The following is a 17,729-nucleotide window of genomic DNA, read 5'->3' as shown; positions in this document are numbered from 1 at the left end:
AGGTGATGATAAATAGGGTTGAGGATGATGAAAAACAGTACAGAAAGTTGTTGTACAATCTTTTGATGATGTATCAATAAGAATTAAAAATCATAAATTGTTTTCCATAGAATCAAGAGAGGGAAACCGCGTGGCGTTCAACAAATCAATTTTTTTTAAATTTTTTCTCAAATTCTTTTTGGAATTTCGGTTTTGGAAATTGGAAACCAACTCATTCCTATTCCAGATCTAAATGATGATTCTAATTTCCAGATGTTCTCTCTGACCATTTGAGTGTAAAGTAAATTCCAAAATGATCACTGCAATACAAATAGTCCTTGGCAAGAATGAGATAATTTTTTGATTCTTCCTCTGTGAATAAAAGTTTGTTTCGAAGGAGTTTCTTCACTGAATTTGTGGCAAAGAGTTTGATGGAGTTGCACTGCAGCATTGATTCATTGGCATTCCATTGAATGACTCGATCGAGACGAAGTTGTTTTGCCGTATCGCCAGGATTCATTTTCTCAATCATGGGATTGAGAGTAGCATCCATGGTAAATCCTTTTTCTCCATCCTTTTCAATGTCGTAATGTTTTAGCCATAGATCAGTAAATTCCTTATTGTGTGAAATGAAGTGAGTTTCGAAAGGCATGTTCAAATTCCAATCCCCTAAATAAATTAATTCTCTGCAAAAATTCTTCTCTGTCAAGTATTTAGAAACTGTATACAGTTCTTGGCATTGTTTCTTTCGAATATCAAAGCATTCCTTTTTTGCCTTTAAATGTACAGATCCAAAACAAATAGTAATTTCATGTCCAGAGGTTGTTTTAAGTGTAGCAATGGAAAGAACTGCTCTTCTTGAGAATGTACTTGGATTGGAAAATTTGTGTCTATAAATTCCAAAAATTCGAAAACACATTTAACATTTGCTACAAGGTCACTTCACGAAATTTCAACCTACTTTAAAAATTTGACATTATTAAATTTGTGCTTGGATAACATGAGCAAATTTCCATAAGGCAAAATGGTGGAATGGCCAGTTTCTTTCTTTTCTCCAGTTTCAGTTTCGGAAATGTAATAATTGTCTTGAACCCACTTCTCATTCATGAGTTTCAGGAGATAGGGTGGTGTCATTTCATTCAAAGACAGCACATCAAGTTGTAATTTCTCAAGCATTCGTATTTGAACCGCATATCGAATATCACTTTGGACAATATTATTTTGATAAATGTCAAATAAAACATTGAATGTGGCACACTTTAATTCTTGACTTTCATTCCAGTAAACGTGTTGAGCTGAAGAGTCTGTGTCTGCTGATACATCTCCCCATTGTTTACTTTCGGAACACCATGAATATGCAGGCATAAATCGAAGATCTAAATCTCCAAAGGGTTGGTTTGATGATGGTGTCGTTGCCAGTGCCATTCTGTACGGATGATGAGCTTGCAATTAATGGAATGTATGAGTGTGGTAAGAAGTTCTGATTATTTTTTCAGTTCTTGTTTTTCGTTGCGATGAACAAAAGATGATGAAATTCAAATTTAGGTTAAAATTGGGATTTGAAGGGTGTTTTTGAATGATGATGATGGTGATGATATGATTTGTTGTTCATGTAGAATTATTAATTCAACTCTTCTCTACAACTCTTCTCTATCTGTAATCCCGAAGGTACAATCCCGTTTTAAAAGTACGTTTCTCCTCTCTCTTCCTATTTAAATAATCTTTGATTGAAATGAATGTCAAGAACGCTCCCAAAGCTAGTGTCCATCGTATCACTCGGTTATGAGTCCGTACAGACTCTGCGTTGAAGGGAAAAAAGCCCATTTTTTGTTTTGTTTGAGAGTATACAATTTCACACGGGTGGCCAACTCCTTCAGTAAAAATTCAGGGATGGGTTTATTCGATGATAAACGTTGTTCGATGGTTTTATGTACATTATTTACAAGCCGAACGTAAGATACGTAGTGACTTCCTAGCAGGCACCCCGGAAGTAAAGGTGTTTAAACTGCTCACGATAACAGCAGCAACCCCTGGGATTCGAACGCTGGACCAGTTGGCTGCCACAGTTCCAGAAAAACCACTCGGCCATATGCGGGCAGCCACTCCTTCAGTAAAAATGACCAAGATGCGAGACAAGATTCTTCGCGAGCGCACTTTTATTTTTTACTCAGTTTATAACACCGACCAATTTTCAATACTTGTTTCAGAGTTGAACTGTTCGACAATTACGCAAGATGAAACCAAGATTTTCATATAGTAGATGCTTCATTCCGTCTAGTTTCATATTCTTTAGTTTGGAATTGTGAGACCTAATATACAATAAATAGCGGCCGTTAAAAAAAGGTGACACTGACTTTAGTTGAATTAAACATAAAGCCCGTGTAAAGTGCAAACAACCAACAAGAAATTCTAGAATAACAGGCCAATATACACTCAAGGATAATCTATTTGTTCTGCACTTTTGACGGGCTTGGTGTTAATTTCAAACTCTTCCAACTAATTGTTTTTGCTTTCATTCAACAGAAATTTTTTCGAAAAGAAAAATGAAACGAAGACGTTGCTGCCTTTGCTCCAAGAACGCTTTGCGAACCGTGCCAACAAATATCACCATACTCGGAACAGAAAAGTCCAATGCAACACCTTTGCTATGCAATACACATTACAACAATATCAATAATTTTAAAAACACCCACCACATCAGCAACCCTGTTACCATTGAAATTCAAAAACAACCAAAAGGAGTGAAAGATATCATTTCAATCGTTACCGATAAATTCGGTCAATGCAAACATTCCGACAACAAGTGCTGTAGTAATTGCAAAGAAGGTAATACGCGATGTAAAGGCATCTCTTTCGAAAAAGTGAGCCATTTATTAACAGTATCGGGAATCATATCACACAATGGCCACAGCTTCGGAAGTGTGAATTTCAATCATCATGGCGAATTTTGTTTTTTTAGTGTAGACTGCAATAATTGCAATCTCAACAAATATGGAGTTTGTGAAAAATGTTATGAATGCTATGAAACAAAATTACGCCATTATCAGCGAACAATTGAAAACCAAAATACCAAAACAGCTCACCTCGCTGCAAGAACACAAGAATACAAAAATGTCATCAAATCATTGAGGGCAAAAATCTCTCGACGAGATACTACAATTAAGAATTTCGAAGAATTAATTGAAGAAAAAGATCAAAAACATTATTTGGTAGAACTTCTCTCGATTGCGCTAGAGGAAGGAAAGTTACATGAAACCCAGTTCTTTTATCAATTATTAGAAAATACTTTGCAAAATTTGATTTCGTCGAAAAATGTTAACGGTTTTCGATACAAAGAGTGTATCATTCATTGGTGTTTATTACTTCGATTTTATGGTGGTTCTCGTTTGTGGAATATTTTGAAAGGAAATTCTCCCGGTGAAACTATAACATCTGAAAACGCATTAGATAAGCTTAATCTATTACTTCCATCTATCTCAACAATTAAGAGCTATCTTCCAGACTTGTCTTTTGGTAACCTTGTCGACAGTGATTTGAAAGATATTGTTAAAGCCATGGCATTGAATAATATTAGTAATAAGATCATAATTTCATATGATGAAATAGAGATTAGAGGAGGATTATGTGTGATGAAAAGTACTGGAAAAGTAACTGGATTCACAAATTGCAATGAAAAGTCTTTTGAAGATATATATAACGCAAAAAGAGAAATTACACCAGACGATATTGCTAGTCATGTGTGCCAGTTTTTTGCAACAACTATTGACGGTGAGATGTCTTTTCCTATTTGTTTTGGTGGTCACAAATCAAACCATTATGAATTTATTACAAAGAAAATGACAGAAATTAGAGATCAATTCAAACGAACTTCTTATGGAGATTATGTTTTAGAAGTGGTTGGAGGTTGTAGTGATGGATTAGCTGGTAATTATCAATATGCAACCTCTCATACTAATGAAAATTATGTTCACCTTTTTGATTGGTCTCATTTGCTCAAACGGTTGAGAAATTGTTTATTGAAAGGGGATGATTTGATTATTGAAAAGAGAGTTTTTCTATGAATACATTATTGAAGGTTAGAAATGAACCCCAACTGCGAGACTGGGTATCGGAAAATATAATTTACCCAGTCGACATTATGAAAATGGAACCTGTTTTTGCATTGATAGATTCTAATGTTATTAGTGGAATTGAACAAAGCAAGCAAATAGGATGTTGTGCATTAGCAAAATATTTAACGTTAATGCAACAAATACATCAAATTTTTGACGATGAACGATGTTCAAACTGGAATGAGAAAAAACAATTAATTGAATCTGTACTGACAACACTTAAGGAATGGAAAGATGCAAATTCTAACATCATTAGTGACGAATTGTATTCTCATATTGTGATGACTATGACTTCACTTCGTTCTCTTTTTGAAAAATATGGAAACCATACTCAAATTAAGGCTTGTGGAATTTCGACATTAATTGTTGAACATTTTTTTCCTTAATTCGAGGAAAAATACGATACCCTAATTTTCGAGATTATTGTGGGATCTATCGAGCCGTATGGATTGCTTTGAAGACGAAATTGGCAAAAAATTCTCCAATTAATGTCAATCAACAATCAACCACAAAGTGTTATGGAAATTGTAACGTAAGCTTAGACTATTCTGAATTACATCGAAAACACTATGTAAAGAAACACATTCTTCAAGAAGACGATGAGGACACTTTGTTAGAGAAAGATCAAACTATTTCTGAAGAGATGTATGAATATGTGCTCGATGTCACTCAAGATTTTCTTCCACAGAAAAATGTAATGCTGATACGAGAGTATTTATGTAAACAAGCACCAGTCGCGGATGATGGAACTATTATGAACAATATTTTTCTCAGCTGCCCTGAATGTAATCAAATAATGGTCCGACAACGATCATTCATTAAGCACTTACAATGTCACAATTATTCACCTCAGCAATGCAAAGATACACTGTACAACACAATTATTACTTCACTCAAATCTCGCCAATTTGGCCAACATGTTGAGGGTATTGTTGAGGAAATAGCAACCAAATTGGTAACCAATACCTTTAAGCAAATTCGAATTCGAACAGAACCTGAATTACCAAAAGAATCAGTTATTACATTTAATTCAGAAAAAGGATTATTTGTTCCATCTAACGAGAAGCAATCACAAGCAGAAAATATTTCAACATCAAATATCGCCACCATCGACTCTATTTCAGAAGATTCAACTCAAATGTCAGAAACTTCACCTCAAAACAAATATGTATTTTTTGATTTTGAAACGACTGGATTATGGAAGAATGATGATCCACCAAAAATTACGGAATATTGTTTTGTGGACGTTTTGACTGGAGCTGTTTTGTATGGCTTAGTTAATCCTGGAAAAGTGATTTCTAACCAAGCACAATCAATTACAGGACTTAACTTGAATAGTTTAAGATCAAAATTGCCTATTGAAGGGCATGTGAATGATATTATCCAATTTTTAAACAATAACTCTCAAGGAAAAACTTACTTAATAGCTCATAATGGAGACCGTTTGGATTTTAAAGTTTTTGCCAAAGAATTTTTCGGAAAGTTTTCTGAATTTAATCATGACAATATTGTCTTTGTTGATTCTCTCCGATTAATGAAATCAGAATCGACTTTACACAGTTGTCTTCCTCGGAAAATGACAAAGAAAGGGAAATCTAAACCAGTTTTTGCTGAGGATGTATTAATTGAACACTTTAATTTAGGAAATGTCAACAATTCACATTGTGCATTTTATGATGCTATTGGATTGCTTAATATTTTGATCAAGTTTTATGGTAATCTCGACGATGCATTGAAAGCTATCGAGTGCTTCAATACCAACCAACTTAAAAGGAAAAGAGAGAAAATTAATGACAATAATGATGATGAACACAAAGCAAAGAAGAAAGTTGGATGTAGATGTAAAAAAGGAAATTGTTTGAATTGTAATTGTGCCAAGCTTGGAAGAATATGTGATGCAACTTGTGGGTGCAATTCAGAAATTTGCAAACGGAGACAGTGCCAAGTTTGTTCCAACTACACGGAACTAATATTGTGTTCCTGTTGTTCTGATATTGTTTGTGAGCGATGTTCTTACAATGGAGAATGTCAACGATGTTCGATATTCATAGTTTATCATTGCAAATGTTGTCACAGACTAACCAATGCCGTTTCTAAATGCCTTCAATGTCAAAATTCAACATGTTGCAAATGTTACTATGACGGCCTTTGTAAGATCTGCCATCCAAACATGCCAACATTGCTGTGCAATTCATGCCACAAGCCTTGTTTATCACTAACTCCATGCAAGGATTGTGGCTTGAAAGTATGTAATGACTGTTTGAGAGAGAGATGGTGTCGATCATGTGATTGTGATGAGGGGGAATGGTTGTCTTTAACTCAGTCACAATTCCAGTCCTCCATGGACGTGACAAATTTTTAAGAAGTAGCTACCATGGCCCTTGTAATGCCAATTCAACATATTGACGCACCAATAGTGATGCGGTATTTCCTTTATGTGTCAGAAACAACCAATTGCATTGGCAGGTTTTGATGGATTGAAACCATCATAAAATCATCCTATGATCGTTGTGTTATTAAAATTCCCAGCGAAAAGTTTTCTCGTAGCTTGAGGTGTTCACGAAAATACGCTCGGGTTGTCCACCCGTGCAATTTCAATTGCGAAATTTGGGCAAGACAATAAGAAATCCACTTTGACATTATAATATGATAAATATATACATATTTTAGGTTTATTTACATAAAGCTGTCCAAATTCAAAAACTGGTCGTGAGGTTTTGTTGTGAATAATCTCCATGGAGAAGAGAATGCACACTCCATTGACTAGTATTGGACCATTCCTTTCCAGTATTTCTTTCAAGATGGTGGTTGAAGGCCTTCTTGACGTGGCTTCCAATCTTTGAGCTGGTGGTCGTTTGCATTTGTGCAAGATGCTTTGCGAGGTGTTGTGAAAATTGTGAAAATTCTTTGGGAGAAGAGTCCAACTTGGAAAGACGTTGCTCAATATTCTCCTTTGACAACAAGTCTTCCAACTCAAGTCCATTCATCATCCTCATGTGGTTCTTGTTGTTGTTGTTGTTGGTGGCCTTACTGTTTGGAAACCAATTCTCCTTAGATGAAGAAAACACAAACTCGACAAATTTCACTCTCACATTCGGATACAAGACACACAAATACATTAAGGCATAGACCAAACTTTCAAGAGGAGCTCTCTGGAGAGAGGAGGAAGACAAGGGCTTTGCAGAAGTTTCATTTCCAAATTGGTTTCGATTTGTAAATTCCTCTTCCATGAGGATGATGGATTCATTCATCTCGAAGGAAGACGACACCTGTTCTTCATAGAGATGAAGAATTCTCGTTTTTAAAATCTCGAAGAGAGCTGTCTTTTCCATGACTTGTCCCAGAATACCATCTCGATTCGAAAAAACAAGTCCCAACAATTTGGAAGCAGTTCCTTGTTCTTGTCTCAATTTTTCATGAATCTTTCCTAAAGCACGTAAACCTTGGCAAACAAAGTGAATGGATCGAACTTGCATTTGAGCAATCCATTCCTGAAGGATCATGAGGATTAAACTGGAATTGAACGAGAGGAGAGGAACGGCATGTTGAATGAAAGTCACAAAAACTTTCACCTGTTCATTGTTCTTGTCATGATTCTGAATGAGAAGGATCATCTGTTGGGCCACCTCTTTGTAGAATTGAGCATTCAGGAGAGGGGTCAGTTTCAGTTGAGAAAGGTGTCCAGAAATGGATCTCGAAAGAGTGGATTTGACATTTTGTAACGTGCCATTCGATAAGGTATCTTTCACTTGAACATTCAAGAATTGATAACTGTGTGGATCTGAAATCAAAAGGGAGAGAATCTCCATGTAGTACTTGCTTAATAGATTCAATACTTTACGAACATCGTCCGTGATGACGGCGGTTGTGCTGCTGCTGCTATTGCTACTACTACTCGAAGTCATTGAGGAAAAGGACGACCATAAGGAAGAATTCTTCTTGTCATTCTTCCATTCATCATGTTGTGAACAGAGACATTCGAAAAAGCTCCAAAATAAATGTTCCTGAACAATAAATCCACAAGTCATCTTGTCATGTTTCACGCAATTCATAATGGTCAAGACAATGAGTTGTTGGAAGAGTAACAGTTCAGGACTCTTGAAATCTTCATCCATCCATTCATTCATGAAAGAGTCGTTCCTATTCTCCCGATTGAAATGAAGTCGAATGGCACTTTCACACAACATGATTAAAAGACCTTCACTTCGAATGCTTTTCACAACTTCGGTGCGTTGTCTTGAGAAGGTCATTACAAAGTTCAATAATTTGAAACATTCCAAGAGACATGACAAGACCTCATGATTCAAGTTTTCATCACTCGTGTTGCTCCTCTCTGATGAAGATTTAAGGAAGGATAAGGTATTCTTCTCGTCATGCATGTAGGTGAACCAATAATCGGCCACAAATGTGACAAAGGCACTCATTTGTTTGGGTCTCACTTCCAACACATTGGAATTGTCATAATCTTCCAATTGTTCACTCAACGATTCGATCATGAGTTTTGTATGTTGTGAAATTTGAACTTGTTGGATGCGAGACAATTTTGTAAAATCAGGTTTCAACTGTTTCAGAGAACGTCCATGTTCAAGAATTACCACTTGTTTCATTCGTAGCCTATTGCTTTTCAAAGTCGAAGAAGGAGAAGGAACGACCATTTTGGAGGAATCACGAAAATCTAAAGCATTCATTGCTTCAACGGAATCAAACATGAAACTTGTGGCTCCTTCTTGACTTCGACATTTGTGGACACATTGAATGGCCTTTAAGGGTGAAGAGTGAGGATGATTTCCTAAACTACTTCTTCTGCTATCAATACTGTTTGAGGAGAGCCTTCTTTGAAGCAATAATTGTTGTTGTTGCAAGGGTTGTGAAATCTTCAATAATGAACTTTGGTTCAAAGGCGATTGAAGAGGACAAGATGGTACTTGTCTTCCTTCTTCACACGAAAGAGGTGACAGATAGTTCGAGAAGGCAGTCAATCCAAGACATGCCGAGTGATAGGGGAGCTCTTGTTCTGGAATGTCGCACATCATGAAGGCTCTGTGGTCCTCCGTCATCATGATCTCATGCTCTAAAAGGTTTTCTTGATGATGAGCCAATGATTGAAGAGGATTCTCGAATAGGAAATCCTTTTGTTGAGGATTCAAAGAAGTGCTTTCATTCTTCTTCTCTTCTTCTTCCTCATCATCGTTATCATCATTGTCGTTTCTTTCGTTTGTCTCTTCACAACTCTCGGAAGTGAATATATTTTCCATTCGCACTCGCTTATTCTCAAAGAGATCATGAAATTCATCCGTCACGAAATGAAGTGAAGCCAAAAGACTGATCTTTTCATCTTCTAAGTTTTTCATACTTTCCAGGACTCGTAACAGAGTAGAATCTTGGAAATAGACAAATTCTGTTCCTTTCATGATCAAAGGAGGAAAAGAAGAGTCTCTCGAATGACCATCTCCAGTCGTGGTGATCTCGATCGAGGAACGAAAGTATGCTTCAAAGTGTTGTGAAAAGTTTTCTCGAGACATCTTGTAATTGTACTTGTCATTTCCAGCGTAGAGATTTAGGAGGTGATGAAATCCAGTGGTTTTCAGAGAGGAAATACATTGATTAAACACAGCATTGGAAGTCTTCTTTTCAATCGAAAAGGTCATGCAATGAATAAAGAAGCTTTTAGTCTCCAAAGTAGGAGAAAGGAGTGAATTCATGAAATGTTGGGCCACTCGTTTCAAATACTCTTGACCCAACGTACGATCATAGTCGTTCCACAATGTCCTCTCATCATGAAAGAGACTTTTCAGAGAGTGAGCTTGTGAAATTTCATCACAAAGTGTGTGGATGCTCTCTTCACTTAATGGTCGCAATCGATGCATCCATTCCATTTCACTCCATGAATGTTCGATGGGAATGGAATGAGAAAAGGAAGAAAGGATGTGATCGACCTGATAAAGTTGATCCTTATGAAGGACTTGTTCAATGAGAGACAATTCATTCAAGAGATTGGTCTCATTGGCCATTGCGTTAAATAAATCCAAGAATTGATCTGAGAGATTGTGGTTCTCTGTGGCAGCAGGAAGATCAATGATACATATTTCCTTCATTGGAGTCTTGGAGTTGCCAAAACTAGTAGTATTAACATTAATACTCTCCGAACTTCTCCACTCAGTAATGAGAGCATGAAGTCTCTCATTGATTCGATTCTCAATGAAATGCAGGACGGCTCCATACATGTAATCGAACATTAAATTTACCTTATTGGAGTTTGTGAAAATGGATTCACATTGACGTTGAGAAAGCCCTAATAATTCACTGACCACTCGCAAAGTCTCTGAATTTTCTGAAGAAGAAACACCTTCTTGACTGGAGGAAAACTCCAAATTGTAAATCCACATGCAGGCAGAAAGAATTCTGTACACTAAATCTGTTTCTTCTGAGCTAATTCCAAATTTGGAAAAGTAAGAATTCAATTTACCGAGATCCATCTTCATAAAATTCAAATCCTTATAATTGACTTTGTGTTTCTGGAAGAGTTTGTAATGATTCATATCAGCCACGACATGATGTTCCAAATCTTCTCCTCCACTAATCATTAATAAGAAGATTTGATAGAGAGGAAGATTTCTCTGTTGTGAACCATTGTCATTGGAAATGGTCGAGAGAATTCTCTCTCTCGCGATCGAATGAATTCTCATATCATTGATTCGATTCGCCTGTGAATCGCAACTCAGAACAACCTTTCTCATGTGTGTTTGTGTCAGTGCCTTTTCATACAAGTGATTCGAAAAGATCAACAATAAATTTAAGGCAGACCCAACCGTGACTCGAATCTCTTTGACGTAATCCTCTGCTGAGAGAAGAGTAGAAGAAGAAGAAGAAGGATTCAGTGGGAGTGAAAGAGGCGATTCGAGTTGTAACTCTTCCTTCTCACCACAATGTCCAACGTGAGGTAACAAATTCTTATGAAGTAACGACATAATCACTTGTTGAAGTGTCACTTGCTTTTCTTTAGAACCTTCTCCCAAAAGAACGAGATTCAAACAATGAGGAGCAGAGTGAAGTCTGAGTTGTGTTTGAGTATAATCCACAAGGTCTTGACCATTTCTTTTGATGGCCTGCGCGTGAGTCTTGTTGAGGAAGGAAAAGTCAGGATTCTTTAAGAGAATATTTCTCTCTCCCATGTGCATGGTAAATATTTGAGAAGAACGTTTCTGATCTTCATAGGACTTGTTGACCACACTGAGCCAAGTCTGAGCAATTTGTGGCAATGAATGACATCCTGGACTGATCCATAAGAGATTTTCTCGTTTTTCAAGATGATCATTCAGACTCACCAAGTCCACATGAAAGCACTTGGAGAGATCGACTTGATCGTTTTTAGTGAATTCTTGAGCATTGGAAAGACTTCTCTCATTGTAAATGACTTGAACATTCTTGATCATTCCAGTGACCTTGGCCAAGTAATACTTGTCTTTAATGTCGACCCAGATGAGATCGTCTTTCTTGAGAGGAGGTTTATAGGGTACTGTAGTGGTGGATGTGGTTGTGGTTGTTGTTTCTGTTGGAGCAGGTGAGACAGAAATGGGTGGTCGTGGTGATTGCAAAGATGGAGGTGGTGATCGAGAAGACGACGACGACTTGTTTGAGAGTAATGCAGAGTTTGAAACATTCGAATGAACGTGTTCGTGTGGTGCTTGTTCATCATGCTGAGTTTGAACACTTTCACGAGGAGTGGTCAATAGGAATGGAGGTGGCTGAGGAATGGATGGTGCCGTTTTTGTGGTGGAGGATGAGTGTGTGGGACACGTTGATGTACTTTTGGATTCCTTACAAGAGGATTCGTTCTTCATATTCTTTGGTGAGCATTCAATCCCTAACGAATGATCTTCAAGTGCACTGTTGCTTGTACATGAGGGAATTTCCTTAATTGGCAATGACGGGACCGAAGGTTGATCTGGCAGCAACAACACATGTTGAGAATCGTTTGGCGACTTCTTCTTTGTAGCGATGGTTGAGGGTGTTGCATGTGGGAGTGATTGGCTGCCAATCTTGCTTGCATGAGAATGGTGCTGCGAATTCGAATTCATTAAAGATGTCGATACTGATGAGGAGGAAGAAGAGGCAGAACGTTTCCCGTTCAATGCAATAGATGTAGTTTGGCTGTTCTGTTTCAGGCTTCCTCGAGGACCATTCACTGGTATTTTAGGTGAGGATGTTGCATGGAGTTGGGAAGATGACATGTTGCTGTGAATCCTTCTTTAAGGTCAACTGACAAAAACACTTGTTAAATTGCTAGCCGTTAATTTGTTGTTAAGGGAACAGGAATGTTGATTGAATCTGTAGCTGTTGAAAGGGAGTTTTTTCAATGCTGGCAGGTAAGGTCTTTCTTTTTGTGTTGGTTTTTCGACAGCCAGCATAGTGTTCCGAGTTGAACTGGAGCCTCTTGACCGTTACACGTTTTGATCGGAAATTGATGAATCTAAGGTAACGACTATTTAAGCTTCTCTATGACTAAATGTGTGAATTCATTCACCTCACAAATTTGGAAATTACTTGTTTCGAAGAACTATTTGAAAATTTGCATGAGGTGATCGATGAAATTAATCAGCGACCTCAACAGCAGTCCGAAATCCATTTGATTGAAAATGGAAGTAAGTTAAATGTGGTGTTGGAAGAGACAGTCATGCTGAGCTGGTGATGATAATAATTAAATGTTGAACGTGTTCACGGTGTTTAATAATAAATGTTTTGAAATGGTTTTCTCTATTTGTATTCGGAACATGAAATTCCTCTCGGCTTAAACATAAACACCAGTCCACAATAATGTGAAAAACAGACCTAACCCTAAAATGACTGACGAAAAAGAAGCTAGAGTGAGTTCTTTGAAGAGATTTCGGTGTTGTTTGGTTGTGGTAGCCTCATAACTAAATGATATTTAGTAGTTCAATGCGTTTGTATGTGTATTCCGAGATGATCGTATCAGGAACACGAAATATGGACAATTCGGTACCCAATAATCATGATCGTCCAACACATTCGAATAATCAATTTCAATGAAATATTCAATTTTGATTATTAATCGTCGTCATCATGATAATAATGGTTAAGCCAAATTATAAAATTCCATATTAATAAATATATTTTGATTATTTCCATGATGATGATCATCATCATTATTTTATCATCATCACCATCATCACGCGTGGAAAGTTCCGGACTTCGTTTTCACTACTCAAAACTAGCACAAAAGCACTTACACCAAAAACAAAGCCATAAACATCAATCCAATCGATGTAAGCACCACAGCAAGTGTTGGATAACTGCTTGGATCCACGGGACTATGATATTGAGTGCTGGACATTTTTTTATCTGAAAAGTGTTTCACTTTGAAAATCCTTTCCTAGTGATCAAAGAGAGGAAGAAGTAGTACTTGTTGAAACAACATTTCAAAAAAGTAGAGAAAAGTCCATTGCTGGTTTGCATTTCTCTTTCACTGATTCGCGAATCACGATTTATTTCAAAAAAACTGTTTCTTCCCAATTGAAATGAAAATTTTCAGGTCAATTTTAGAGAGCTGGCATTTGTTGAGTAATACAATGCATTCCTCCACCACCCATATTCAACACCTCTGTTGCAATTTGCACAATGTTTCGATCTGGATACACCTCTTTAAATAGTTGTAATACTTGTTCATCGAGTTGTTTCACACTCTCAGGAAGACCTTCACGATAATATTTGGAAATCAATACCACTCGATTGCTCACCAGAAAATTCAAATAACTCGAAGCAATGATCATTTGAAGAGGAGTGGTTTCCTTTTTCAAATCCAAGCCATCTTCAAAGTCGAGTAATTTAAGAGTTTCAAAGACACCATCTCCTTCAGAAATCGAATGAATGATATGAGGTGCCACAGGAACTCTCAAAATTTTCACATCACTCAACTCGGGATGTTGTTTCAACAAGACATAATTCTGTTCCAATCTTTTTCGATTTTCCATAGAGAGGCTGTCTTGAGAGTCTTCAGGAACTTGAGCCAAAAGAATGGTATTTTCATTGGCAAATCGACACCACTCATCAATATGGCCACCAGTACCCATGGAAGGCAACAAACGATCATGATGTTCATTCAAATGATTTGGAAGGAAACCTCGATAGGCATGAGTATCCTCCACGAGTCCTTCAGTCTCCAGCCACACAATGCTACGAGCACTCTCTCCAAAGACTCGTTTCATTTCTCGTTCAATGTCTTGTCTGTCCTTCACATGATTGTTCTTATTGCGTTGCATTTCGACATGTTCGACCATCATGAGAATGCCACGTCCATTAAATTCTCGATTTCCACCTTCACTGATGAGATGTGAACGAATGACGGGAAGATTGAGAAGGTGAGCCACTTTTCGATCGACTGCTTCTTCAATGACGGCCTCTTCGTCGTGTTGCTTGCAGTACGACCACAAAGTAAAACCAAAATCCACAATGGCTCGAGTTCCTTGTTCTCGAATCACAACAAAGATCGGACCATTGTCTCTCATCCACATGTCCAAATGTTCAATCACATGAAATCGAATATTCTCTTCAATTAAGGTAGGATTAATGTTGTTTCTTTTTTTGAGACAATTTTTCACATAGTCTTGATCTTGTTCTTCATGAATGATCAAGTCAATGTAAAACTTGTCGTACGATGAATTCTTGGAGTCTTCTCTCAAAAGAAGATCTTCTGGATTGTTTCCAGAGAGAAGGGCCTCCATCATGGGTAGTCTTCATCAAGGATTGAATTTTGTAAATGATGATTTCATGGAATATGAAGAAGAGTCAGATTCAGATTTGAACAAAACAAGTGTTCAACAAATGTGTCAGCACTTACTGAACTTGATGGAAAGGACTATATCGGAGAGGATCCTCTTCGCATTTCTTGAATGTATATTCATAATTATTTTCACGGCTTGTTGGTCCTGTTTTGCAGGAGTGAGTGATTCGTTTTGATTTGTTTTTATGATGCATGATGATGTCCGGACGAATCATGAATGATTGAATCCAATTATTAATTAATTCATCACACCACAGATTGAGTATCGATTCGATCTTACCTAAAGCCATCCAAATACTTTCATGTTTTTCGTGTTCACCTGTGTTTTATGGTTGTCATTATCCAGAGATACACACACAACGGAAGAATTAGAATCATTCCATCCATCGATCGATCCTATAGCTGCTCACACAAAACATACCTGGGAATATCATGGTTGCAATTTTTTCGGAGTTTGGTGTGAAAAATCAGAATGGAATAAGGATTGATATTAAATTCACAGGATGTTTATATTCCATCATCATAATTATACTCACCTAATCAAAATGCATTTCCGAATGGATCGCCTATTGTTTTCAAAAAAGATTTTAAAAAGATTGGAGCTTGTTTTATTTACATTCTCTCAATAGGATGTATAGGATATGGGCTGTAGGATGGATCTTTACAGGGAAGTAAGGGAGATTGTCGAATAATGTTAATAAGGAGAGGTGAATAAGATGAAAACGCAATGACTGGTGTGAGCAGCCAGTCATGCAGGCTTAAGTAGATTAGAGGGTGTTGGAAAGGATTTGCTGTTGCTTGAAGGCCATCAATAGAATTGCACCACTATAAATCTCCTTCTCACGAGGATTTTCGAGAGATTGTGTCTTTTTAGTGATCTCGTTGAGGTCACAGGTGACCTTCTTCTTTGTGACGTTGCCAGCAGTGGCCTTGGCGGCTCTCTGAGCCACTTGGACATACTCATCGTCTGAGACCATCTCTGGAGCTGAACTTGATTGATCGCCATCCGAGGAGTTCTCTTCTTCGTAGCTGTCCTTATAGAAAATAAACTCAGAGTTCTCTTGCTGAGGAACGTGCTGAGTGGAGGAGGTGGAGGGCTGCTTACTGTATGGCTCAGGGAGAGAAGAGGAAAGGAAGCCAGTGTGAGTGGCTTTGAGCTTTTTGGAATGACGTTCATAAGAGTTAGCGGATTTGAAATCGTATTGGTAGCTTTGGTTGGTGTCTTGAGTGACATCATCTAGAGGAGCTTGAGAAACATAATCTCCCTGAATGGAGTCTCTTCTCTTGTTGAGAGAAGTCGAGACAGATTGTCTCCTTGTCTTGGCTCTGTAGGATGACACTTCTTGTTCTGCATCGGAATTGGTTTCTTCATCGGAAGGCATGTTGGCATCTTCATCAGAAGACTCAGTAGTGTGCTTTCTCTTGCCAGAGCCACCAGTTGGTTTGTGTGGAGGATAGGGCCATTTGTCACATCCCAATTCGTGTCTCATCTCATAAAATCTGAGAGAGGGAATTAGCAATGATATGATGATTGGCATGATCGAATTCAGGTCAATCCATTATTGAATGGTGTGACAATAACATTCACAGTAACACCCAATCATGGTTGCAAATAATAACAATAATAATAACGATTATCATTCAGTGTTAAACAATAAATGTTCAATGATCTTAATACATACCTTCTTTTGAGAGTGCTCAAAGAAACGTTGAGCTTTTTTGCTGCCTCCTTTTGGTTGAGATGCAAGCATGATTTCATGGCGACAACATCAATGGACATGAAGGTCTTTCTGTGCTTGGTTTCGACGTGAGATTTCCTCTTCTTCTTGCCCTTTCCTTTGGTAGATTCGCCATCGTCATCCTCCAAGTATTCCTCTTCATCTTCGACGGAGTTATCTTCGGTGTAAGGTTCATCATCCTTCGAAGAAGTCTCATCAGAGGTGTTATTGATGTCGACGACCATATTATTATTAATCTCAATCGTGTTGTTGTTGTTGGCGCTGTCAACCACATTGCTGGTTGCCGAAGATGGACAAGTAACATCCATTGTTGGCATTTCGTCAGACGTATTTGTGGCGCTGTCAGTAGAAGTAGGTTCTGTTGTAGCTGATGCTCTGAACGCAAAACGAGTCATTTTGTCTTGTTGATGCTGGATCTATATCGTTATTGTTGTTGTTGTTGGTTTTGATGATGATGTTGTTGTGCTTCGTACAGAAACTGATTGAATGTTGCTGGTTTGGCAGGGAAAGGAACTGCTATTGTCCTGTTTTGGAATGCTTCCTATTGTTGGCAGGAGAGTAAGATTAATAATAACAATATAATGAGAACGTATTCAATGGAAGACGAGTGGTGGTGGTATGCAGGTATATGTTGTTGTTATTCTGTATGTATGGCTTGCAGCTTGGTTCGAAGATGAACACGTTCGGCTTGATGCTGGTTCGAAATGGTCCGGAAATTTTGAGCTTGGTGGTGATGAGCTGGCAATTACTTCTCTCTGTGTAGGGTGAGACACGTATTTGGTGTTAACAACTCGTGTATCAGAGATAACCCCAAAGTATAATGCTGATGAAGTATGCAGATCGATGTGTAGGATGAGAATGAACGTACTCTCGAGAGTTTGAAGGTGTTCTTCAAAATTATCGAGCTTTGGTATCGGATTCGCAAAAAAGGCTTGTGTGCTGAGCTCTCAATCTTGCAACGATGGATGGTCAGCTGATACAAAGAAAAGAACTTTGAAGTAGTAGTATATTGGTTGTTGCTGTTGCGATATGCAAAGTTCGAGAAAGATTTGGTGTTGTTGCTTGTCTTGATGGTCGTAGGTGGTGGTGGTAGTGGTGGTG

At 37.8% G+C, this 17,729-nt stretch overlaps 6 protein-coding genes across 6 annotated transcripts; 1 reads left to right on the top strand and 5 right to left on the bottom strand.

Moving 5' to 3' along the window:
• Positions 1–241: 241 nt before the first annotated feature.
• FDP41_003051 (uncharacterized protein) lies at positions 242–1,404 on the bottom strand (the record flags this gene model as incomplete). Its single annotated transcript, XM_044706313.1, has 2 exons — positions 242–869; positions 941–1,404. The coding sequence occupies 2 exons, from the start codon at positions 1,402–1,404 to the stop codon at positions 242–244; spliced, it is 1,092 nt and encodes a 363-aa protein (XP_044562442.1).
• A 1,118-nt stretch (positions 1,405–2,522) lies between these two features.
• FDP41_003050 (uncharacterized protein) lies at positions 2,523–6,172 on the top strand (the record flags this gene model as incomplete). Its single annotated transcript, XM_044706312.1, has 4 exons — positions 2,523–3,903; positions 4,149–4,456; positions 4,606–6,036; positions 6,143–6,172. The coding sequence occupies 4 exons, from the start codon at positions 2,523–2,525 to the stop codon at positions 6,170–6,172; spliced, it is 3,150 nt and encodes a 1,049-aa protein (XP_044562441.1).
• A 615-nt stretch (positions 6,173–6,787) lies between these two features.
• Positions 6,788–12,322, bottom strand: FDP41_003049 (uncharacterized protein; the record flags this gene model as incomplete). The annotated part of the gene is made up of 1 exon (XM_044706310.1): positions 6,788–12,322. One exon carries the CDS (start codon positions 12,320–12,322, stop codon positions 6,788–6,790), a length of 5,535 nt encoding a protein of 1,844 aa, XP_044562440.1.
• Positions 12,323–12,879: 557 nt separating this feature from the next.
• Positions 12,880–13,443, bottom strand: FDP41_003048 (uncharacterized protein; the record flags this gene model as incomplete). The annotated part of the gene is made up of 2 exons (XM_044706309.1): positions 12,880–13,006; positions 13,340–13,443. 2 exons carry the CDS (start codon positions 13,441–13,443, stop codon positions 12,880–12,882), a joined length of 231 nt encoding a protein of 76 aa, XP_044562439.1.
• A 205-nt stretch (positions 13,444–13,648) lies between these two features.
• On the bottom strand, positions 13,649–15,323 carry FDP41_003047 (uncharacterized protein; the record flags this gene model as incomplete). The annotated part of the gene is made up of 4 exons (XM_044706308.1): positions 13,649–14,840; positions 14,947–15,034; positions 15,170–15,208; positions 15,311–15,323. The coding sequence occupies 4 exons, from the start codon at positions 15,321–15,323 to the stop codon at positions 13,649–13,651; spliced, it is 1,332 nt and encodes a 443-aa protein (XP_044562438.1).
• Positions 15,324–15,656: 333 nt separating this feature from the next.
• On the bottom strand, positions 15,657–17,023 carry FDP41_003046 (uncharacterized protein; the record flags this gene model as incomplete). The annotated part of the gene is made up of 2 exons (XM_044706307.1): positions 15,657–16,389; positions 16,572–17,023. The coding sequence occupies 2 exons, from the start codon at positions 17,021–17,023 to the stop codon at positions 15,657–15,659; spliced, it is 1,185 nt and encodes a 394-aa protein (XP_044562437.1).
• Positions 17,024–17,729: the final 706 nt, after the last annotated feature.

Source organism: Naegleria fowleri (genome assembly GCF_008403515.1).
Source record: "Naegleria fowleri strain ATCC 30894 chromosome Unknown tig33, whole genome shotgun sequence".
Classification (NCBI taxonomy): domain Eukaryota; phylum Heterolobosea; class Eutetramitea; order Acrasida; family Naegleriidae; genus Naegleria; species Naegleria fowleri.
This window is presented reverse-complemented; position numbering and strand designations above follow the sequence as displayed.